The sequence below is a fragment of the Anabrus simplex genome, chromosome 1 (genome assembly GCF_040414725.1).
Source record: "Anabrus simplex isolate iqAnaSimp1 chromosome 1, ASM4041472v1, whole genome shotgun sequence".
Classification (NCBI taxonomy): Eukaryota; Metazoa; Arthropoda; class Insecta; order Orthoptera; family Tettigoniidae; genus Anabrus; species Anabrus simplex.
The window spans coordinates 220,057,144-220,082,292 of NC_090265.1; the positions used below are offsets into that span (position 1 = coordinate 220,057,144).

Genomic DNA, 25,149 nt, shown 5'->3' on the forward strand with positions numbered 1-25,149 from the left:
AAACCCTTGCCTACTCTCACAAGGAGATTTAGTTTCTCCATTGTATAACTGGAAATCGAATCCCAGCTAACTGCAAGGTCAACTAAAATTGCTAAGTTCCTGAATCACGGACACGGGAGGTGGAAATAAACAAAATGCTCTTTAACATGGAAATATTATAATTCTATTTCACTCCGTTTTGCACTGAACTGGAATATTTATCCTGTATTTCACACACATGAATCCGTTTTACTGTTAAATGAATAATGAACAATGATATATGCATGGACAGTTTTCCGTTTGGGGCAGGGATTACAGTAACTGCTTCTGATACTCTACACTCTGTTATATCGCTTTGAGACACAAAGCAGTATGAGTTTCATGGTTAATTTGTTGGTTTGCATATTGCATACATTTACGGTCACACTAATAATCCAAGACAAGAGAAACATTAAGTGATAACAGGTTGTGTATCAGGAATGTAAGGGACAAATGGCTGGTAAACACGCGCTTCATTATACTACCATTTCGACAACGATGAGTGCGCGAATATTGATCAGGGGATCAAATCCTTGGTATTAGCGCGTTATTGGTAATTACATATAATAAGTTATCGTGTTTCGAGAAGGTTCAAATAAAACAACAGAGTGCTAAGTCCTTCGATAATGTTATACTGGAACTCACATTCCGGAAACCAGGCGTGCAGCCATTTAATCTGCACCGAAGCACTTAGTGTTACCAACTCCATAATAACAAGAATAGCGGGTGTGGTTAGCGTCTGAATAAAAGAAAGAAAACTGAGCTCGATAGCTGCAGTCGCGTAAGTGCGGCCAGTATCCAGTATTCGGGATACAGTGGGTTCGAACCCCACTGTCGGCAGCCATGAAGATGGATTACCGTGGTTTCCCACTTTAACACTCAGGCAAATGCTGGAACTATACCTTAATTAAGGCCACGGCCGCTTCCTTCCCACTCCTAGCCTCCCCCTACGCCATCGTCGCCATAAGACCTATCTGTGTCGGTGCGACGTAAAGCAACTTGCAATAAAGAATAAAAGAAAAACTTTCGTATTTTGTTTTAAATTTTTATTTTGTTAAGTAGTATTCTGTTGTGTTCTGACGTGTCATATTGCTTTGTTTTGCGACATGTATGGTGTTGTCTTGTGTCATGTTGTGTTGTGATTTTTAGAGAATTACTGTGTTGTGTTATGATGTGTAGAGTATTATTGTTTTGTTCTGTCGTGCCACGTTGCTTCCTCTCGTATCATATTGTGTAGTATTGTGTTGAGTTGTGGCATGTCGTGTAGTGTTGCGATGTGATATGTCGTGCTATGTCGTGGTGTGTTGTGTTTTGTTGTGTTGTGTTGTGTCGTGTTGGGTTGTGCTGTGTTTTGTTGTGTTGTGTTGTGTTTTGGTATGCTGTGATGTGTTGTATTGTGAAGAGTTTTGATATGATAATGTGTTTTGTTTTGATGTGATATTGTGTTGTGTTGTGCTGTGTTGTGTTGTGTTGTGTTGTGTTGTGTTGTGTTGTGTTGTGTTGTGTTGTGTTGTGTTGTGTTGTGTTGTGTTGTGTTGTGTTGTGTTGTGTTGTGTTGTGTTGTGTTGTGTTGTGTTGTGTTGTGTTGTGTTGTGTTGTGTTGTGTTGTGTAACTGGATATGCGCTCATGCCAATGTTCACGGTACAGGAACACACCCTGCAAAGTCGTTTGATATTTTTTGCACCCACGGTATCCCCTGTCCATCGTAAGAGGTGACTAAAACGAGCCCAGTGGCGCTTAACTTGCGGGCATGTGTTGATGACCATGCGGCTCCTAGCTGAGTCCTAGCATGCTTCCTTGCTTGCTTTCTTGCTTGCATGCTTCCACTCGTGCCAGGTTCCTCACATTACTGTACCCTATCCGACCTCCCTTCGTCAGCTCTTGTTCTTTTCCGACCCCGACGGTATCAGAGCGTTCGAAACCTAGGGATTCTTTCATTTTCACGCCCTTCGTGGCCCTCGTCTTTGCTCGGTCGAAACCTTCACTTTTCGAAGTGTCGGATCCCTTTACATTTTCTCTCTGATTAGTGATATACGGTATAGTTGTCTAGTTGTACTTCCTCTTAAAACAATCACCACCACAACCCTGGCCTAGCGCTGCTCAGCCCGAAGGCCTGCACAATACGAGGTGATGCGTGGTCAATGTGATGAGACTCTCGGTCGTTATTCTTGGCTTTCTAGATCGGGACCGCTATCTCACGTCAGATAGCCCCTCGATTGTTCCCGCGCAGGCTTAGTGAACCTCGAACCAGCCCTCATATCCAGGTAAAATCTCTGACCTGGCTGGGAGTAGAACCTGACTCTGGGATGGGTTTAAAGCAATTGCTGAGGGATGTGAAAATAGGATTGTAAAGGTGGTAAGGAATAGTAAAGAACCACTATATTATAACAAAGAAGCATTTACAGTAGGACACAAAAGTTGAAAACTAGAAAAGCAGCTCAAATTGATAAGATTACTGGGGGTATACTAAAGACAATGGGTTGGGATATAGTACCATATATGAAGTACTTATTTGATTATCGTTTGCATGAAGGAGCTATACCAGATGACTGGAGAGTTGTTGTAGTAGCCCCTGTCTATAAATGAAAGGGTGATACGCACAACATTGAAAGTTACAGGCCAGTCAGTTTGACATGCATTGCATGTAAGCTTTGGGGGGGGGGATCTGATTATATTAGACATGTTTGCGAAATTAATAACTAGTTCGATAGAAGGCAGATCACGTTTAGGCACTGAAGTTCAAGTTACAGAATTCCAGCAAGATATAGCAAATGGACTGTGTCGCGGTTGACCTGTCTAAGGCATTTGATAGAATAGATCATGGGAGACTAATGGCAAAAATGAGTGCAATTGGACTAGATAAATCAGTGACAGAATGGGTGGCTATATTTCTAGGAAATGAATAGAATTTTTTTCTAGTTGTTTACGTCGCACCAACATATATAGGTCTTATGGCGACGATGGGATAGGAAAGGCCTAGAAGTTGGAAGGAAGTGGCCGTGGCCTTAATTAAGGTACAGCCCCGGCATTTTCCTGTGTGAAAATGGGAAACCACGGAACACCATCTTCACAACTGCTGACACTGGGATTCGAACCCACTATCTCCCGGGTGCAAGCCCTTGACCGCACGGCCAACTCGCCCGGTAAACTCAGAGAATTAGAGTAGGTAAAACTTTATCTGACCATGTAATAATTAAGAGGGGAATTCCTCTCAGCAGTATTATTGGACCTTTATGTTTCTAATTTATATGATATGAGTAAAGAAGTGGAACAGGCTTTTTGCAGATGATGTTATTCTGTATAGAATAATAAATAAGTTACAAGATTTTGAGAAACTGCAAATGTTTTGAGATAGACAGTAGGCAATAGTATTGCGCCATCCTAGCCTTATTCCGCATAGAGCCCCACTGTTGGGTGACAAATATGCGCCCTCCTGGCCTTATTCCGCATAGAGCCCCACGTTGGGCGCCAAATATGCGCCCTCCTGGCCTTATTCCGCATCGAGCCCCACTGTTGGGTGACAAATATGCACCCTCCACGCGGCGCTGCCCCATAGATTAGCACTGGGAGCACTCTACACCCAGGGTCTTGACGGATTCTTTTATTGTTGTGGGGCTATTTCAGGATCACAGGACTTTGTATGTGCCTCAGCTAGCTAATATGTTCTGGTAAATAAAAATCGCATCAACGGTGGAAAATTGGATTCGGAATCCTATCGGGCGGCTTATTTTCAAATTGCTATATTAATGTTTTAAGCCAATCGCTGTTGTGTTTGCATCACCTATTTTCATAATTTATGATATGCTTATAATAATCGAGACCTTGTCTTGAATTAAAATTGATTATACCAAATATAATCTTGGAATTTGAATTAATTTTATAAGTAAGGCCATGTATATCCATTTTATAATGAAAAGATGGAGATATTCTGGATCGGATTATATTTATTAATTTAAATAATCCTACTAGTTAAGACGAAACCAAAGTATAACCCAAATTAAAAATATTACCGAAGAACAAATTGGTAATGACATAAAATAGCTGTCGTAATTGAATTAATTTATACCCGATTCAACATAATGCAGTGATTTCAAATTGATCATTCCTCGTTTATAATGGCTATTTGAAATTCCGAACCTAAATCTACATTTATTCAATAACGTGCCTAAACCTGAAAAATTACCATAATGACTGTGTTCTTTCTTTTACTTCACAAGTTTTAGGTGTTCCTATTCCTTCAGTTTTGATTTGATGTCAGATTTTCAATAGGAGAATTTCGTTCATGTCAAATTCAGCTGATAATAATGTCTTTTTATATGTGATGCCTAACCTAATTAAAATAAATAATCATCACCACCTTAACTAACTCGTACGTCCTGATGAGGTTCACCTCAACGCGACAATAATTACACGTCCACCCTCGCGCATACCTTCGAGCATCATGTTGCCTTAATGCTAATGCATAAAATAAATAATCAAAGATAATATACATAAAGACAAGAATATATACACTTAAATGTTAATAAAACCACATACGACATCTCTACTACATCTACTAAACTACCATGTCCATGAAGTAAACATCTAACTTATTAATATCACGTCATATGTCCTCGAAGCTGTACGCGTGGTAAGCTTCATGCACGCCTCGATCACGTCGCCGTCATACCGACTAAAAACCCTAATGATTGACATAGATTTTGAATATGACATCCGAAATGTAACGATAATCGATAGGACAATTGTGGCCGACATCTGATTGCAATTAATAATTATCCGCCTTACCATCTTAGCCTACACTTACATAACAACATTACGATCCCAGCATTCACTCATGTAAGAGCATTATAAACTTAACATCATCTTATACTAAGGCATTACAATTTCAGCATTCGCTTATATACAAGTGATACACTTCCTTTTGCTTTATCTAACTTCACACTGGCATAAAGCAATTAAATAATACGTTCCATGTAGCGATATCAAGATAAACCTTCATTGTCACCTCCCATCTTATTAAATAATTCACACAACACAACACTTTTCATTATTTCAACCACTAAATTATATGTGAGCTAACCCACACATCGAAGGCATATCACGATATCATCCCCACGTTTTATTATTCATCATCATAATAACTATTACCACCACATGCACTTAATACACTTGAATTATTCATCAACATAATGACCACCATCATCGCAGGTACTTAATATATCTGACACCATCATCATCATTATTATTATTATTATTATTATTATTATTATTATTATTATTATTATTATTATTATCTCACGTTGATTCACACCAGTGTCATTACTCACAACATTACTACATTTGTATCACTTACCTGCAATACCAAGGTTAGCTTCGCGATAAATATACTGATTCTATGTTGATGTTGTTACATATGTATACATAGGCTCATGTTTTCCCAGTAATTACGGCTCTACAACATAATATAAGCGATGTCGGAGTTATCTACCAACAAACCCATTCATTCTCTCGCATGGTATCGTATCATTTCGAATGCCGAGTTGCCTAACGCATATAAGAATTCCTATATTCCAAATAACATAATATCATGCCGCTCGAGATGTAATTACTATTACGTTTTGGCGAACTACTTCAGGACATGTACTACATATTATACACTACTACCTACATTAAATAAACTAGTAACTAAAATAAAATACAGATGGATGTTGCATCAAATAAAATGCACACAATAAAAAGACATCATTATAATGGAAAGCAGTTACTGACTTGAATAGCCAGGGTTATATGAATCACTGGCTTAAGTTATCCATCCCGGTAACCACTCCACCGTTTCAGCTGGACCTACTTGTACATAATTTAGCACTCCATATTCTCCTTTGATTTAGTACTTCCTTTTAGACTCATGCAGATTACACCTGAAAAAGGTTAATATTAGTTCTTTGACAACACACAGAGCCACTAGTAAATCATTTACGCATTTACTTCTAATTATACGAAGTTATTTACGATACGGACAATCTCTATTATATATCGTATTGCTCCTTCTGTAATGGCTTGGCCTTTATACAATCATAAGCGTATCACCGTTATTTTAGGCCGGGTGCATTTGCTTAACTGCATATATATATATATTCCCTATTAATTTCCTTTGCATACAATTTCTAATTTTTACGTATCATTTCCATACTACCATCACATTGACAATAACAATTAACAAGAATACTTTTAACGTTTTACACATGTCATAGAATAACAAAATTAGATATTAGATGCGGAACTCTATCTTAGGTGTTTACTTACATCTACTGACATCTAGATGTCGCTACCGTTCTTATTAGCAAATATCGATATTTTATACTCCGTAACATTACCCTATGTGTTCAATCTTTGGTTTCGTCTTGTTTTCATACATTCTACATTTTACATTCGACTTAATTCTAACAGTATTTATACATATATACACGTTTTCTCCGCTTAGAGATGAAAGTAAAGTCCTTTCTTCACAATCACTTCATTGCGTATTCGACATTTATAAACCAGTCCTCGCCTAAACTGCTTCGGCGCCATGTTTCTGGACCTCGTGCTAGTTGGTTTTGTTCGCGCTGTAGCATATGTCACACATGAAAACGGCACAGTATGATGATAAAGGGGGTTAAAATTCAGGTTGTGAGTTTTACAAATAGGAAAAATCCCCTCAGTTTTAATTACTACGTTGACAGGGTAAAAGTTCTCTATAGGGATCATCGTAAGTACCTAGGTGTTAATATAAGAAAAGATCTTCATTGGGGTAATCACATAGATGAGATTGTAAATAAAGGGTAAAGATATCTTCACATGGTTATTAGGGTATTTAGGGGTTGTATTAAGGACGTAAAAGTGAGGGCATGTACTATAAGTCTCTGATAAGACCCCAACTGAAGTATGGTTCCAGTGTATTGGACCCTCACCAGGATTACTTGATTCAAGAACTGGAAAATATCCAAAGAAAAGCAGCTCGATTTGTTCTGGGCGATTTCCGACAAAAGGGTAGCGTTGCAAATATGTTGCAAAGTTTGGGCTGGGATGTCTTGGGAGGAAGGAGACGAGCTGTTCGACTAAGTGGCATGTTCCGAGCTGTCAGTTGAGAGACGGCGTAGAATGACATTAGTAGACGAATAAGCTTGAGTGGTGTCTTTAAAAGTAGGAAAGATCACAATATGAAGATAGAGTTGGAATTCAAGAGGACAAATTGGGGAAAATATTCGTTTATAGGAAGGGGAGTTAGGGACTGGAATAACTTACCAAGGGAGATGTTCAATAAATTTCCAGTTTCTTTGAAATAATTTAAGAAAAGGCTAGGAAAAGAACAGGTAGCGAATCTGCCAGCTGGGCGACTGCCCTACATTAAATGCAGATCAGTGGTGATTGATTGATTGATTGATTGATTGATTGATTGATTGATTGATTGATTGATTGATTGATTGATTGATTGATTGATTGATTGATTGATTGATTGATTGATTGATTGATTGATTGATTGATTGATTGATTGATTGATTGATTGATTGATTGATTGATTGATTGATTGATTGATTGATTGATTGATTGATTGATTGATTGATTGATTGATTGATTGATTGATTGATTGATTGATTGATTGATTGATTGATTGATTGATTGATTGATTGATTGATTGATTGATTGATTGATTGATTGTTATCACCTTTAAACACCGTTAAAAGCAACCAATCTCAGTCGGGTATGAACCCGTAAACTTGGGATTAGTCGACCGACTCCGGGGATATTCGGACGGATACGACAGAAGTTTGTGTGACGGTACCATGCCTGCATTGTAGCAGGGGGACGCTATTTCGAACATTTGTTGTAAATGGAGGAACTTGTGAAACTTGTGCAGGTAAACGGACTTAAATGAGTAGAATCTTGCTTAACTTTTGACTCAATCGTTTCTTGAATATGGTTCCTGATCTCAGAGTGATCCATTTGTCGTCCTCCATCATCACTGAAAGTTTATAACATCACCACGAGCACACCCAAATAATTAGTCAAACGTGTCACTAGGCCACCAGATTAATAGCATAACAGCCATAAAAATTAAAATCACTAAATCGGTTTTTATCATCGACCACTGTAAATAAAATTGTATTGAAATGACTGTTTCAAGTGCCTTTAATCTTACCCTTGAGTCTCGTGGCGTAGTCACTAAAATCCAGCGGAACAGCCTTTCACCTACCCCGACCGGTGTTACTGATGCCAAATGTGATGCTGTGAGCGAAAACGTTTCCACAATTTTTGGGATATTTTCAACCAATAACACAGTAATAAACTTTTAATAATGGTAATCAAACGGAGAATTTGAGGTTTCAGGGTCAGGATTTAATCCTTTCTTAATCTAAAACATTTCTCTCGATTATGTTCGCAGTAGATAACCCAGTATTGTTCTGTGGGGAGGAGGGAGGGGGGGAGCATGAATAACCTTCCCTGCAGAGTAGAAATGTGATGAATTCCAAGCAGAACCAGTGAAGGTAGTAGCTGAGTGCATACCTGTTTATACGATGTGGTTCCTGTGTAAAAATTTAGGACTCTTGTTTTATTTCAGGACATTTGAACGTATTTCGCACATAATAATCCCTATTTGGGGGAAAATATCAACAGAGAATGTAATTTATAAATGTCTAACCTTGTTTTGTAGTTCCGAATTAATGTAATTCTTTCTTTCCAGAGCTCGGCATGTACGTGGGGTCGCCGTGCGAGCTCACTTGTAACCCTAAGCTGCGTAACGTGTTCTGCGACAAGATTACGGGAGTCTGCGAGTGTGACAAGAGATACCCAGTGCGCCTGGGCGCTAGCGTCGGCTGCGCCAAGCGTGAGTACAACTTTATACTGGTATATTGTATTCATAGCTGATGCTATGTACGAGTGTGATACGTCACCTTATCTATACCAAGCGAAAGTACATTATTGATACTGATATAATGTATGCATACTTGGTAATATGTACCAATTGCAAGTAGCTGGTGATATCGGCGAGGATGACACGATATACCTGGTCTGTACCAAGTGTCAGTGTATATTCATACAGGTATGCTGTATTTGTGTATTGATGTACTCGAGTGTGATAAAGATACACTAGATCTGTAAGTTTATTAGGGGCGGGAGGGGGGGGGGGGAGGTGAAGTAAGTTAGGAAGCCGCACACCCCGCGTGGCGTCCAACATGCTGTTATTTCTAAGAAGGCAAAGAGACAGCAGGGAGGATTGTAAAGGACTGAATCTAAAGGAGTATCGGCCTGCTCAGTATGTTACCAGGCGAAGATCAAGTGATAAGGTATAATAGTGGTGGAATCAGGTAGTAAAGGCCAGGAAAAAACATGGACGGAAATAGAACGATGCCTACATTTAACCAGGCATGGGCTGTACTATAAAAGTGTAAGTGCATATTTATACCGATATAAGGCCCAGTCATTGCCTGTTATCATTTCTTGATGGATGCAGTACACAGGCCAGAGCAAAGTGTAGCTTCCACCGAATTCCCAATGGCTGTGATAGTATGGATGCTGCTGGGGTATGAGTGGCGCTAAGTAATGACATTCAGAGCACAACCAGTGCGTTTCAGTGTTATGAAGGGTCTTGCTCTTAGGGTTAATCGTACTGCAATAGCACTGTCTGGCCCAGTGAGGAAAGCAATGGCAAACTACCTCACTCCTCATCTTGCCTAGCACGCCCCATTTTGGCGCTGCCACTGGTTTTTGTAATTTTCCTATAACTGTTGGTGGTGTTATCTGAGGATCCAACCCACCTCTGGGCTGATGACCTAACAGACAAGACCAAGTCAACATGATGCCAATTTTCCACTATTATGTACACTACCCGAGATAGAATATTTAAGGCTCTATCGTAAATTCCTATTATCATTAATATCTAAACTGAGGGATCCCATGGCGACCTCTGGCACCCATTTAACTGCACTTTCGGCAAATTATACATTATTATTATTATTATTATTATTATTATTATTATTATTATTATTATTATTATTATTATTATTATTTGTTATGTCAGAATTAATGCTCAAAAGTGGAGAAAGTATTTCGTAAAGTTATACCCTCCACATAGCGTTGGCGTCGGGAAGGGCATCCAGCCATTAAAACACCCTTAATCTGCATATATGGTGATCCAAGATAAATGGGGGGAAATTCCAGTAAATAATAATAATAATAATAATAATAATAAATAATAATAATAATGGGCCGATGACCTCGATGTTAGACCTCTTTGAACAACAAGCATCATCATCGTAGGACCTCAGCTGCCACGTGCAAGCACTTTCAGTTGATGTCATTTAAAATGCATGTCAACGGTCGGACTGACTGTATCACGTTGAGTAAACGCGATCTCTTTGGGAGATCTATGGCCGAGTATATAATTTACCTAGTCGAGAAAACACTAAATGAGTCATCGGATATTTTTGTACATGCCGACATCGTTCGACATGAAGTGTCGAGTGGACATATCTTCGCCCTTCAAAACTCTGACTACCTCGACGGCTTTGAACCAGGTTCCGGAGGCCAACACTCTACCACTGATCCAGAGAGGGAATAGTATTTTTACCCCTACCTCAATACGGGGACTACGAGTAATAGTTCTGGGGCGCAGTAACACAGTGCAGCAAGCTATTTGTAGCTTGTGAAGATGTTATTCAAATTTGTTTAAATATCGAGTACGAGACCTACATCATGTTGGTGTTTGGTACTCGCTTAGAGTACAGGTGTATTTGTAGCGCACCTCTGTGTGAGTGTGCGTTTGGTTCCCTTTCGATGTACCACTGTTGTTGTGGTGTGGGACGCTCTGACTGTGCCCCAGGGTAGATAGGGCGGGTGTTCTATCACTACTCCTGTTGTTGTTGTTGTTTGAGTCATCAGTCCATAGACTGGTTTGATGCAGCTCTCCATTCCACCCTATCATGTGCTAACCTTTTCATTTCTACGTAACTATTGCATCCTACATCTGCTCTAATCTGCTTGTCATATTCATATCTTGGTCTACCCCTACCGTTCTTACCCCCTACACTTCCTTCAAAAACCAACTGAACAAGTCCTGGGTGTCTTAAGATGTGTCCTATCAATCTATCTCTTCTTCTCGTCAAATTTAGCCAAATCGATCTCCTCTCACCAATTCGATTCAGTATCTCTTCATTCGTGATTCGATCTATCCATCTCACCTTCAGCATTCTTCTGTAACACCACATTTCAAAAGCTTCTATTCTCTTTCTTTCTGAACCAGTTATCGTCCATGTTTCACTTCCATACAATGCCACGTTCCACACGAAAATCTTCAAAAACATATTTCTAATTCCGATATCAATGTTTGAAGTGAGCAAATTTCTTTTCTTAAGAAAGCTCTTCCTTGCTTGTGCTAGTCTGCATTTTATTTCCTCCTTACTTCTGCCATCGTTAGTTATTTTACTACCCAAGTAACAATATTCATCTACTTCCTTTAAGACTTCATTTCCTAATCTAATATTTCCTGCATCACCTGCCTTCGTTCGACTGCACTCCATTACTTTTGTTTTGGACTTATTTATTTTCATCTTGTACTCCTTACCCAAGACTTCATCCATACCATTCAGCAACTTCTCGAGATCTTCTGCAGTCTCAGATAAAATAACAATATCATCGGCAAATCTCAAGGTTTTGATTTCCTCTCCTTGGACTGTGATTCCCTTTCCAAATTTCTCCTTGATTTCCTTTACTGCCTGTTCTATGTAAACATTGAAAAGGAGAGGGGACAAACTGCAGCCTTGCCTCACTCCTTTCTGGATTGCTGCTTCTTTTTCAAAGCCCTCGATTCTTATCACTGCAGACTGATTTTTATACAGATTGTAGATAATTCTTCGTTCTCGGTATCTGATCCCTATCATCTTCAGAATCATAAATAGCTTGGTCCAATCAACATTATCGAATGCCTTTTCTAGATCTACGAATGCCATGTACGTGGGCTTGTCCTTCTTGATTCGATCCTCTAAGATCAGACGTAAAGTCAGGATAGCTTCACGTGTTCCTACATTTCTTCTGAAGCCAAATTGATCTTCTCCCAACTCAGCTTCAACTTGTTTTTCCATTCTTCTGTAAATAATACGTGTTAAAATTTTGCAGGCATGAGATATTAAACTAATGGTGCGATAGTTTTCACACCTGTCAGCACCGGCTTTCTTGGGAATAGGTATAACAACATTCTGCTGAAAATCGGATGGGACTTCTCCTGTCTCATACATCTTGCAGACTAAATGAAATAACCTTGCCATGCTGGTTTCTCCTAAGCCAGTCAGTAATTCAGAGGGAATGTCATCAATTCCAGGTGCCTTGTTCCTATTGAGGTCACTCACAGCTCTGTCAAACTCTGACCTCAATATTGGGTCTCCCTTTTCATCAGCATCAACAGCCTCTTCATGTTCCAGAACCAAATTATCTACATCTTTACCTTGATACAACTGTTGGATATGCTCCTACCATCTTTCTGCTTTGTCTTCTTTCCCTAGAAGTGGTTTTCCATCTGAGCTCTTAATATTCATACACCTAGATTTCCTTTCTCCAAAGGTTTCCTTGATTTTCCTGTATGCAGCATCTACCTTTCCCAGGACCATACAGCCTTCGACATCCTTGCATTTCTCCTTCAGCCATTCTTTCTTAGCTGCCTTGCACTTTCTATCCACTTCATTCTTTAATCGCCTGTATTCTTTTCTGCCCTCTTCATTTCTAGCATTCTTGTATTTTCGTCGTTCATCAATCAGGTCTAGTATCTCCTGAGTTATCCACTGATTCTTAGTTGATCTTTTCTTCCTTCCTAACATTTCTTCAGCAGCCCTACTGACTTCATTTTTCATGACTCTCCACTCTTCCTCTATAGTGTTTCCTTCAGCCTTTTCATTTAGTCCTTGTGCAACATGTTCCTTGAAACAATCCCTCACATTCTTTTCTTTCAACTTGTCTAGATCCCATCTTTTTGCATTCTTTCCTTTCTTCAATTTCTTCAACTTCAGATGGCATTTCATGACCAACAAGTTGTGGTCAGAGTCCACGTCTGCTCCTGGGAAAGTTTTGCAATCCAACACCTGGTTTCTGAATCTCTGCCTAATCATAATGAAGTCTATTTGATACCTTCCAGTGTCTCCAGGTCTCGTCCACGTATACAGCCGTCGTTTGTGGTGTTTGAACCAAGTATTGGCAAGGACTAAATTATGATCAGTGCAGAATTCAACCAGACGACTTCCTCTTTCGTTCCTTCGTCCCAATCCAAATTCTCCTACTGTACTACCTTCTCTTCCTTGGCCTACCACTGCATTCCAGTCTCCCATCACAATTAGATTCTCGTCACCTTTTACATATTGTATTACATCTTCTATCTCCTCATATATTCTTTCGATTTCTTCATCATCCGCTGAACTAGTAGGCATATAGACCTGCACTATTGTGGTGGGCATTGGTTTGGTGTCTATCTTGACGACAATAATTCTTTCACTATGCTGGTCTTAGTAGCTTACCCGCTGCCCTATTTTCTTATTCATTATTAAACCAACTCCTGCATTTCCTCTGTTTGATTTTGTGTTGATAATTCGGTAGTCGCCTGACCAAAAATCTTGTTCTTCCTGCCAACGTACTTCACTTATGCCAACTACATCTAACTTTAGCCTATCCATCTCCCTTTTCAGATTCTCTAACCTACCACAACGATTCAAACTTCTAACATTCCACGCTCCGACTCGAATAATGTCAGTAGGCCTATTCATCTTCCTGATGATCGCCCCCTCTCGTGTAGTTCCCACCCGGAGATCCGAATGGGGGACTAGTTTACCTCCGGAATATTTTACCCGGGAGGAAGCTATCATCAGTACATCATTCATACAGAGAGAGAGCTGCATGTCCTCGGGAGTTAGTTACGGCTGTAGATTCCCGTTGCTTTCAGCCGTGTAGCAGTATCAACACAGCTAAGCCATGTTGAGTATTATTACAAGGCCGTATCAGTCAATCATCCAGACTGCCGCCCTTGCAACTACCGAAAGGCTGCTACCGCCCTTTCGATGAACCATTCGTTAGTCTGGTCTCTCAAATACCCATCCGATATGGTTGCACCTGCGGCTCGGCTATCTGCATCATTGGGACACGCAAGCCTCCCCACCGCGGCAAGGTCACATGGTTCGCAGAGGAGGTCACTACTCCTATAAAGTATATATGATATCTTATACAAGGAATGACCGTCGTGGATGTTGCTTAACTGTTAATACAAGTTCTCAATTTGGATTTCATCATCATCATCATCATCATCATCATCTGTTTACCCTCCAGGGTTGATTTTTCCCTCGGACTCAGCGAGGGATCCCACCTCTACCGCCTCAAGGGCAGTGTCCTGGAGTTTCAGTCCCTTGGTCGGGGATACAACCGGGGAGAATGACCAGTACCTCGCCCAGGCTGCCTCACCTGCTATGCTGAACAGGAGCCTTGTGGAGGGATGGGAAGATTGGAAGGGATAGGGAAGGAAGCGGCCGTGGCCTTAAGTTAGGTACCATCCCGGCATTCGCCTGGAGGAGAAGTGGAAAACCACGGAAAATCACTTCCAGGATGGCTGAGGTGGGAATCGAACCCACCTCTGCTCAGTTGACCTCCCGAGGCTGAGTGGACCCCGTTCCAGCCCTCGTACCACTTTTCAAATTTCGTGGCAGAGCCGGGAATCGAACCCGGACCTCCGGGGGTGGCAGCTAATCACACTAACCACTACACCACGGAGGCGGTCTCAATTTGGATTTAATTTTGGAAAGTAGGAAGACCAGTCTGATGGCAATGAAGAAGATGAAGTTACAGACAATTCCGCCGAACAACGCCTCATCTCAAGAAGAAAGAAATGAATGGGGAAGAGAAAGAGAATTTATTTTTTTAATATCCGGGTTATAGATAATCCGCATACTTCCATTATATGGATCCATTTACAGTCAATCCGGACTGGGATGGAGAAAGAGACTCACAAATTTCAGAATTGTTTTCTGGGAGTCTGGGAAATCACTAATAAAGATGAACGCAGATGACTAGACGCCATTACTAAGAACCAGAAAGAGAAATAAACACAGTCGTTGAAGACATTCCTGTTGGTCAACTGGCTCTAAACGTCGAGTCGTTGTTTGGAATGTGTTCCACACATTTCACTTGCTTTCGTTTTGATGGAATTCATAAATGTCAGTGTCATACTGAAAAAGAAAGCTGTCGAAACTAGTAACATGAAGGAAACATTTCATCACCACTAACCGTACAGAAATTCGTCCGACTCATTGGCTGAATGGTCAGCGTTGAAGCCTTCGGCTCAGAGGGTCCCGGGTTCGACTCCCGGCCAGGTTGGGGATTTTTGTGTTTGTCCCAACACTTTCCTCTTCATATTCACACAACACACTACACCACCAGCCCCCACAGAAAAAGTGAATACATCCCTTCATATCGGGTTGGTGTCAGGAAGGGCATCCGGCCGTAAAACAAGGCCAAATCCACATGTGCGACACTGTTCGCACCGGTGACCCCATAGGTGTGGGAAAAGTGGTAGAAAAAAGAAGAAGAAGAATTCGATTAATATATTTATAAAAGTCAATAAAAAATTTAAATAACATCTTGTGCAATTTTTGAAACAGAAAATAAAACTTCCCATTCACAAAAACATGCATGCGTCTTCATTATAATTTCTTACATTTTTCAACGCTCAGTCTGCAAGACTCTCTGTATTAAACAAACGCTTCTAGAATCCTGTATTTACAACTAGTTCAGTGGCCTTGCTTATCTTACCTTTACCTTTAAATCATTTCATTAAAAACTAAGTCTAACCATCATTGTCAATCTCCCTCTGCTTCTCTTACCCTTCCTGGCCCAGTCCGTTATTCTCCTAGGAGACCTATCCTCCTCCATTCGCCTTATTACACTCCACCAACGAAGCCGGTTGCTACGTCAGCTTCATCAGCAGAGTCCTTTCCTAATCTAGCCGTTATCTCCTCCCTCCGATGTAGCTCTTTGTCTATATGAAACTAGTTCCACCAGGCTGAATGGCTCATACGGTTGAGGCACTGCCCTTCTGACCCCAGCTTGGCAGATTCGATCCTAGCCCAGTCCGGTGGTATTTGAAGGTGCTCAAATATGTCAGCCTCGTGTAAGTAGTTTTACTGGCACGTAAAAGAACTTCTGCTGAAGTAAATTCCGGCACTTTGGCGTCACCGAAAACCGGAAGGTTGGTTATTATTATTATTATTATTATTATTATGATTATTATTATTATTATTATTATTATTATTATTATTATTATTATTATTATTATTATTATTATTATTATTATTATTATTATTATTATTATTATTATTATTATTATTATGGGGCTTATGGAAGAAAGAAGGTAGAACTTGCTGAGTCAGCAAAGAGGATGCATCTGGATTTGCTAGGAGTAAGTGATATTCGGGTAAGGGGAGATAAGGAGGAAGAGATAGGAGATTATAAAGTGTACTTGACAGGTGTTAGAAAGGGAAGGGCAGAGTCTGGGGTAGGGCTCTTTATTAGGAATACCATTGCACGCAACATAGTTTCCGTTAGGCACGTAAGTGAGCGAATGATGTGGGTAGATTTGTCAGTGGGAGGAATTAGGACAAGAATTGTGTCCGTGTATTCACCATGTGAGGGTGCAGATGAAGATGAAGTTGACAAGTTTTATGAAGCATTGAGTGACATCGTGGTCAGGGTGAACAGCAAGGATAGAATAGTGCTAATGGGCGATTTCAATGCGAGAGTTGGGAATAGAACTGAAGGATACGAAAGGGTGATTGGTAAATGTGGGGAAGATATGGAAGCTAATGGGAATGGGAAGCGTTTGCTGGACTTCTGTGCTAGTATGGGTTTAGCTGTTACGAATACATTTTTCAAGCATAAGGCTATTCACCGCTACACATGGGAGGCTAGGGGTACCAGATCCATAATAGACTATATCTTAACAGACTTTGAATTCAGGAAATCTTTTAGGAATGTACGAGTTTTTCGGGGATTTTTCGATGATACAGACCATTATCTGATCTGTAGTGAACTAAGTATCTCTAGGCCTAGGGTAGAGAAAGTGAAATCTGTCTGCAAACGAATAAGGGTAGAAAATCTCCAGGACGAGGAAATTAGACAGAAGTACATGGATATGATTAGTGAGAAGTTTCAAACAGTAGACAGTAAGCAGGTTCAGGATATAGAAAGTGAATGGGTGGCATACAGGGATGCTGTAGTAGAAACAGCAAGGGAATGCCTAGGAACAAGTGTGTGTAAAGATGGGAAAAGGCGAACATCTTGGTGGAATGATGAAGTGAGAGCAGCCTGTAAACGTAAAAAGAAGGCTTATCAGAAATGGCTCCAAACAAGGGCCGAGGCAGACAGGGATTTGTACGTAGATGAAAGAAACAGAGCGAAACAAATAGTTGTTGAATCCAAAAAGAAGTCGTGGGAAGATTTTGGTAATAACCTGGAAAGGCTAGGTCAAGCAGCAGGGAAACCTTTCTGGACAGTAATAAAGAATCTTAGGAAGGGAGGGAAAAAGGAAATGAACAGTGTTTTGAGTAATTCAGGTGAACTCATAACAGATCCCAGGGAATCACTGGAGAGGTGGAGGGAATATTTAGAACATCTTCTCAATGTAAAAGGAAATCATCATGGTGGTGTTGCAAACAGTCAAGCTCATGGGGAGGAGGATAATGATGTTGGTGAAATTATGCTTGAGGAAGTGGAAAGGATAGTAAATAAACTCCATTGTCATAAGCCAGCAGGAATAGATGAAATTAGACCTGAAATAATGAAGTATAGTGGGAAGGCTGGGATGAAATGGCTTCATAGAGTAGTCAAATTAGCGTGGAGTGTTGGTAAGGTACCTTCAGATTGGACAAAAGCAGTAATTGCACCTATCTATAAGCAAGGGAACAGGAAGGATTGCAACAACTATCGAGGTATCTCATTGATTAGTATACCAGGCAAAGTATTCACAGGCATCTTGGAAGGGAGGGTGCGATCAGTCGTTGAGAGGAAGTTGGATGAAAACCAGTGTGGTTTCAGACCACAGAGAGGCTGTCAGGATCAGATTTTCAGTATGCGCCAGGTAATTGAAAAATGCTACGAGAGGAATAGGCAGTTGTGTTTATGTTTCGTAGATCTAGAGAAAGCATATGACAGGGTACCGAGGGAAAAGATGTTCGCTATACTGGGGGACTATGGAATTAAAGGTAGATTATTAAAATCAATCAAAGGCATTTATGTTGACAATTGGGCTTCAGTGAGAATTGATGGTAGAATGAGTTCGTGGTTCAGGGTACTTACAGGAGTTGGACAAGGCTGTAATCTTTCACCTTTGCTGTTCGTAGTTTACATGGATCATATGCTGAAAGGTATAAAATGGCAGGGAGGGATTCAGTTAGGTGGAAATGTAGTAAGCAACCTGGCCTATGCTGACGACTTGGTCTTAATGGCAGACTGTGCCGAAAGCCTGCAGTCTAACATCTTGGAACTTGAAAATAGGTGCAATGAGTATGGTATGAAAATTAGCCTCTCGAAGACTAAATTGATGTCAGTAGGTAAGAAATCCAACAGAATTGAATGACAGATTGGTGATACAAAGCTAGAACAGGTCGATAATTTCAAGTATTTAGGTTGTGTGTTTTCCCAGGATGGTAATATAGTAAGTGAGATTGAATCAAGGTGTGGTAAAGCTAATGCAGTGAGCTCGCAGTTGCGATCAGCAGTATTCTGTAAGAAGGAAGTCAGCTCCCAGACGAAACTATCTTTACATCGGTCTGTTTTCAGACCAATTTTGCTTTATGGGAGCGAAAGCTGGGTGGACTCAGGATATCTTATTCATAAGTTAGAAGTAACAGACATGAAAGTAGCAAGAATGATTGCTGGTACAAACAGGTGGGAACAATGGCAGGAGGGAGCTCGGAATGAGGAGATAAAGGCTAATTTAGGAATGAACTCGATGGATGAAGCTGTACGCATAAACCGGCTTCGGTGGTGGGGTCATGTGAGGCGAATGGAGGAGGATAGGTTACCTAGGAGAATAATGGACTCTGTTATGGAGGGTAAGAGAAGTAGAGGGAGACCAAGACGACGATGGTTAGACTCTGTTTCTAACGATTTAAAGATAAGAGGTATAGAACTAAATGAGGCCACAACACTAGTTGCAAATCGAGGATTGTGGCGACGTTTAGTAAATTCCCAGAGGCTTGCAGACCGCTGAAAGGCATAACAGTCTATAATGATAATGTATGTATGTATGTATTATTATTATTATTATTATTGTTACCGTGGTTTGGTGGGTTAGCAGAGGTGAAAGAATGTGCCGGGGTGAACAGGTCTCAAAATACCAAATTAAAGTTAAGATAAAATTTAACGAGGTTATATTTTCCTTGCAAAATCAAGAAATAACAAGAATGGAAGGTATAGAGTAGCAAAGCCACTAATTCGAAAGTGTACAGTTACAGTGTTACAAGATTTGGGCTCCGAGAGCCAGACACACAATTCTTGAGCTATAAGCCCAACCTTACGATATACAGAATTCAACCAAGGGGCAGAAGACCCCAGTCATGCCTAGGAGCACTTGCTCCTCTTTACACGGTAAAGCCTCCTCGAGGCATACAACTCAATTTTCAAGAAAGAGCCACTCGCTCTCAAAATTTAAGCCTATCAAAGGCCACACCAAACTCCACTTTCAAGTTGTCCTCCAAGGACATATACACAGGGGTAAAAATACCCAACCTACTGAGGCCTATTAAGAAAATAAACAGATCAATTACCTGGCCTCTAACATACCAACTTGAGAGGAGGCGTTCTTGCACTCCCAATACACTTTATATAAAACCTACTTGGCACTAGGCCGATACTGCAAGGGCTAATCCCATACTAGAGAGGTGACTTATAGAAAGAGATGATTTACATTACATTCAGGAAGAAGAGGAAGAAGTTCACCTCAAAGGAATATGAGTGGGAGCTCGAGAGGGTTAAGCACTCTCTATCCCAATATGTAGTTTAAAAGATAGAATAGATACTAAGTGTCTTTACATTTTAGGGGAAAAGTTACATGGTGGAAAGGCTTCGGACCTGCCCCGAGAGTTAAACTGCTGAGCGAGCAAGAAAAGAAGTTATTAAACGGCCATTACCTGGTGGTTGAACTGCTGCCCGAAGAAAGAGGCGCTACCCGCCCCCTGCTACGTACTTTACGCACTGATAGATGTTACTGAAGTGGCCTGGAGACCCGAAAATCAACAGTTTATAAACCCTCGCGCAAAGTTCGAGGCGTTTCAGAAATGAGAACACCCTCCCACAAGAATTTTATTGGCTAGGGTTAAGCAACATATCCACGTTGAAGAAGATACACCTGATTGGTCATAAATTAATTAAAGAAATTCGGGATTGGCTAAATTCAAACCTGGCGGAAAGAAGGGGTTAATATTGCCAACATAAACAATAACTGAAAGAAATTTAACAAAGAACAAACTTATGAACACAAAATTTCTTCAAAAACATAGTTCTTTCACTTCGCACTAGGGTGCATAATTGTATTTTTTCAGTAGTGCCATCTGGAAGAGAATGTCCACACTTCTTACTACAGGGAAAACAAAAATGAATCGAAACTGACACAGTTCAGAACTTCAAAATTTTACAAGTAGTGACATCTTCTGAGAAACTTGAAAATTAACCCAGTAGATAAAGTTCAGACTTCCTCCAGTAGAGGAGTTTCAACTGGCGCAAGGTTTGAATAAGCGGCGTGGAGGTGTACCGACCGGTACAGACCTCCCCACCCCCAGAAGTTCCTCCAAGGGGTAACACAGAAGAACGTAAACTTTTGTTTCAAAATAAGGTCCAGTTATGATGTTGATATAGAAGTTAATTGCAACAGCATTGACCGACAAATTTTCTTAAAATGATTGGATCCAGTTTCAAAATTCTTTGATTACTATTGATGTAATGTCTTTGTACTTGTAGAGGTTAAATTCAGAAGGAAACTTTTAGTTTTTAAAGTTGAGGAAAAAAGTTTTCTAAGTCCACCAGATATTGCAGTTGGATTAAAAACTGTAGAAATTGTTGATGTTAAATGTCCATGTAGCTGATTACATATATCTAAGGTTGATTAAGTTAGACGGCCAGACCGGCCGCTGCTGCTTGTGTCCAGAGGAGGCCGCTCGGACCCCCCAAGTACCCTGAGATACCGCTCGCCCGCACTATGAGAGGAGTAGTGGAGTTGAAGCACGCCGCGCCCGCGGCGAACATGCAGGTCGCGGGCCAGTTACAGGTTGTGCGCCACACATCAGCCTTGGCCGGGAGGAGGACTCCGGCTCGCCGTACACTGGTTGGCCTCACTGGAGAAGGGCGGGCCCGTACCCTGCATCAGGAGCGGTACGGCGCCGCGCTGCTGCGGGGGCACTGAAATATTAAAGCTCGGCGGCAGAATTTTGTCGGAGCAGAATGATTTTAGGGTACATTCATGGTGGTGGAATTGAGGGGCCAGCGGCGTGGAGATATTTATTTAATTCCCATAAGCTACAGATTGCAGTTGAGCAGGAGACGGGAGCGTGCTAATGGCCGTGGTAAGGACAGGATGGCAGTTTAACTGGTCGGGGAGGGTTTACAATAAATAATTACACACAAAGGAAACAGATTCCAACGGCAGAAGGCATTAAAAGTGAAACCCCTCAAACAAAAATATAACCTTCATATTTCTTTCAAAATTATATGAAGCAAGTTAGCACAGAAATTACACCGGTTTCACCTGTGATAGGTGAAACCTAAATATCCTCTCGGTGGCTGGATTGCTTAGCAATAAGGTCACGGGAGTAAGGAAATCGAGAATAGTACACGGCCCATGAAATCTGGGGGCAAGCTTGCCCGCGGGAACAAAATTCTTGACCATCACCTGGTCGCCTACCTTCAAATTGGTGGGTCTCCGTCCACGATCATATCTTTTCCTAACCTTTTCATAAGACACTTTAAGATTGGCTTTAGCCTTCTTCCAAAGATCTTTAATGTTATCGGGATCTATTGTCTCAGGCAGAATGTCACTCAGAGACCAGAGGTTAGAGAGCGGCGCGTTGGGAACAAACTTGAACATTAAAGAAGCTGGAGTAAACCTATGAGATTCATGAACAGCCGAGTTCAAAGCAAAAGCTAACCAATGCAGAGACGTGTCCCACCGAGAATGATCTTCGTGATGATAGGCAATAAGCGCGGACCTGAGATTACGATTAACCCGTTCAGCCAGAGATGGTTGAGGGTAATAAGCAGAAGTTGTCACATGAGAGATGGACAGGTCAAAGCAGAATATACGAAATAGATTAGATGTAAAAGCCTTAGCATTATCAGACACAATATATTGACACGGACCAAAAGAAGCGAAGATTGAATTTAGACAAGTAATGGTGGACTGAGCGGTAGCCAGCTTATTCGGAAATAACCAGGAAAATCTTGTAAAACCATCTACACATACAAAGATGAACTTGTTGGCATTTCCCTTTGACTGGGGGAAGGGTCCTACATAATCAATATACAGGCGTTAAATTGGGCGCGACGCCTGATGAGAAGACAAAAGGCCTACCTTGGTGGACATGGTGGGTTTACTAAGCAAACAGGATTTACAAGCTTTTACTAGTTCACGGATTTCACCGTCCATACCCTTCCAGATGAACCTTTCACGAATCTCTTCACGAGTTTTAAAGATGCCTAGATGCCCCCCTAATGGGGTCTCATGATAGCACTTGAAGATCATAGGTACAAGAACAGCTGGAACGACAACTTTCATCATCTTATCATGCCTCGAAGGGCAACATAACACACCATTCCTCTGTACGTAAGGGACAACATGTTCCCCAGAAGAAAGGGTTTCCATTATCGGAGCCAGCGTCGGATCTTCACGTTGGTATTTCTCAATGTCCCTAAAGAGCATGGGAGCATCTGTTAAGATGGCATTAACCTCAGATAGTATGGACTCGGGAGGAGATGAACTTTCGACCGGTTCGTGGGTCTCGACGTCGTTGGAAAACATACGGCTGAGTCCGTCTGCGACAACATTTTCAGTACCTCTGATATGCCTAACATCAAATTGGAAGGCAGAAATTCGGATGGCCCAACGGGCTATACGACCAGTACGACGCGGCCTACCTAAGACCCAGCTTAAAGCTTGATTATCCGTCTCCAGGTCGAATTTGACATGTTCCAGATAGAGACGGAACTTTTCTAAGGAAAATAAGACTGCCAAACCTTCGAGCTCATAGATGGAATACTTGGTTTCTTGAGCCGATAGAGTCCTAGAGGCATAGGCGATGGGTCGCCTCCCTAGTTCAGTCTCTTGAAGAAGGACTGCAGCTACCGCCGACGACGACGCGTCGGTTTGGACGATGAATTTCTTTGAGAAATCCGGCATAGCAACGACAGGGGCATTACAGAGAGCTAATTTAAGATCTTCAAAAGCGGCTTGATGAGAAGGTCTCCACTCAAATTTGATGCCTTTCCTACGAAGAAGGTTCAAGGGCGCCGCTCTATTAGCGAAGTTAGGAATAAACTTCCTGAAGAAATTCACCATACCAATGAACCTGGCGATACCTTTGATGTCCTTAGGAAGTTTAAAATCACGGATGGCCTGTGTTCTAGAATGATCGACTGCAACACCATCAGGTGACACAATATGCCCTAGGAATGACATGGAGGGCTTAGCAAAGGCAACCTTGGACAACTTCACAGTTAACCCAGCCTTACGAAGGCGATTGAGAACTTCACGCAGATGATCTAGGTGTTCTTCGTAAGTCTCCAAAAATACGACGACATCATCAAGATAGTGATATAAGTACTCAAATTTGATGTCGGAGAAGACCCTATCTAGCAGTCTAGTGAGTACAGCTGCTCCCGTGGGGAGCCCGAAAGGCACGCGGTTGTATTCATACAAATTCCAATCCGTGGCAAACGCTGTAAGATGTTTAGACTCTTCGGCTAGGGGAATTTGATTATAAGCCTGATTCAGGTCCAAGATGGTAAGGAATTTAGCTTTACGAAACCATGAAAAACAAGAATGAAGGTCAGGAAGGGGCACAGATTGTAACACCACCTTCCGATTGAGAGCCCTATAATCAATGACAGGCCTGAAGCCACCTTGGGGTTTCGGGACTAGAAAAATAGGCGAAGAATACGCCGACTTAGAGGGCCTAATAATACCATCCTTCAACATTTGATCGATGATTTCTTTCAGAGCCGTCATTTTAGGTGGAGATAGCCTATATGGTGGAAAACGGACCGGAATCGAATCCGTGACCTCAATTTTGTATTCAATAAGGTCAGTAACACCAAGAGTATCAGAGAACACCTCTGAAAACGACTGACACAACTTACGAATACTATCAGCCTGCTCCTCAGGTAGATGTCTAAGATCTAACAACATCTCATCCTGGGTGGGCGAAATAGATGAACATGATACAGAACTACACTTTAACAAAGGGATTTTACAATTAGAGGCAAATTTGAAGGTGCACGACTTACTCTGAAGGTCGAGCACTAGACCGGTGTGAGAAATGAAGTCAGCTCCCAATATAATGGGGCAAGACAAGTGCTTGGCCACAAACAATTTAATTTTCCAAGTAAACTTAGAAATACCAGTTTTGACATATAAGAAACCTAAAATTTCTAATGGAGAAGAATTAGCCGAAACATATTGAACAGACGATGAACAATAGTCAGGAAGTTTACAAATAGATTTCAATTTCGAATACCATTGAGCCGAAATAATTGAACAAACACTGCCTGAATCTAAAAGAGCTGTTACAGGTTCATTATTTAACTCAATTTTGAGAAAGGGCACAGGTGCGGGGAGATCCGCCGCAATCCTAAGACATTCTCTGGGGCTTTCGAAAGATAAATTTGAAGACTGAGTCTTCCCTGGATTTTCGACCTGTTTACCAGGGGCTGAGCCTCGGGAAGATGGGTTAGTCGACTCAGCCGAAGCCACTAGTCACTTATTATTATTGGCATTGGTGGAAGTTGCACCAGAAGTTGAGCAGGAGGGGGTGCTATTCGAATTTGGGCAATTCTTGGCAATATGTGAGAAAGCCCCACAT

At 41.2% G+C, this 25,149-nt stretch overlaps 1 protein-coding gene across 1 annotated transcript in view; it reads left to right on the top strand.

The window, feature by feature from the left end:
- The window catches only part of LOC136861518 (uncharacterized), a 246,897-nt gene that overhangs the window by 17,043 nt on the left and 204,705 nt on the right, over positions 1 to 25,149 (top strand). Inside the window, exons 2-3 of the mRNA XM_068225737.1 lie at positions 8,619 to 8,629; positions 8,742 to 8,885. Coding sequence (XP_068081838.1) covers positions 8,619 to 8,629; positions 8,742 to 8,885 — 155 coding nt within the window. The remainder of the gene's footprint in view (positions 1 to 8,618; positions 8,630 to 8,741; positions 8,886 to 25,149) is intronic.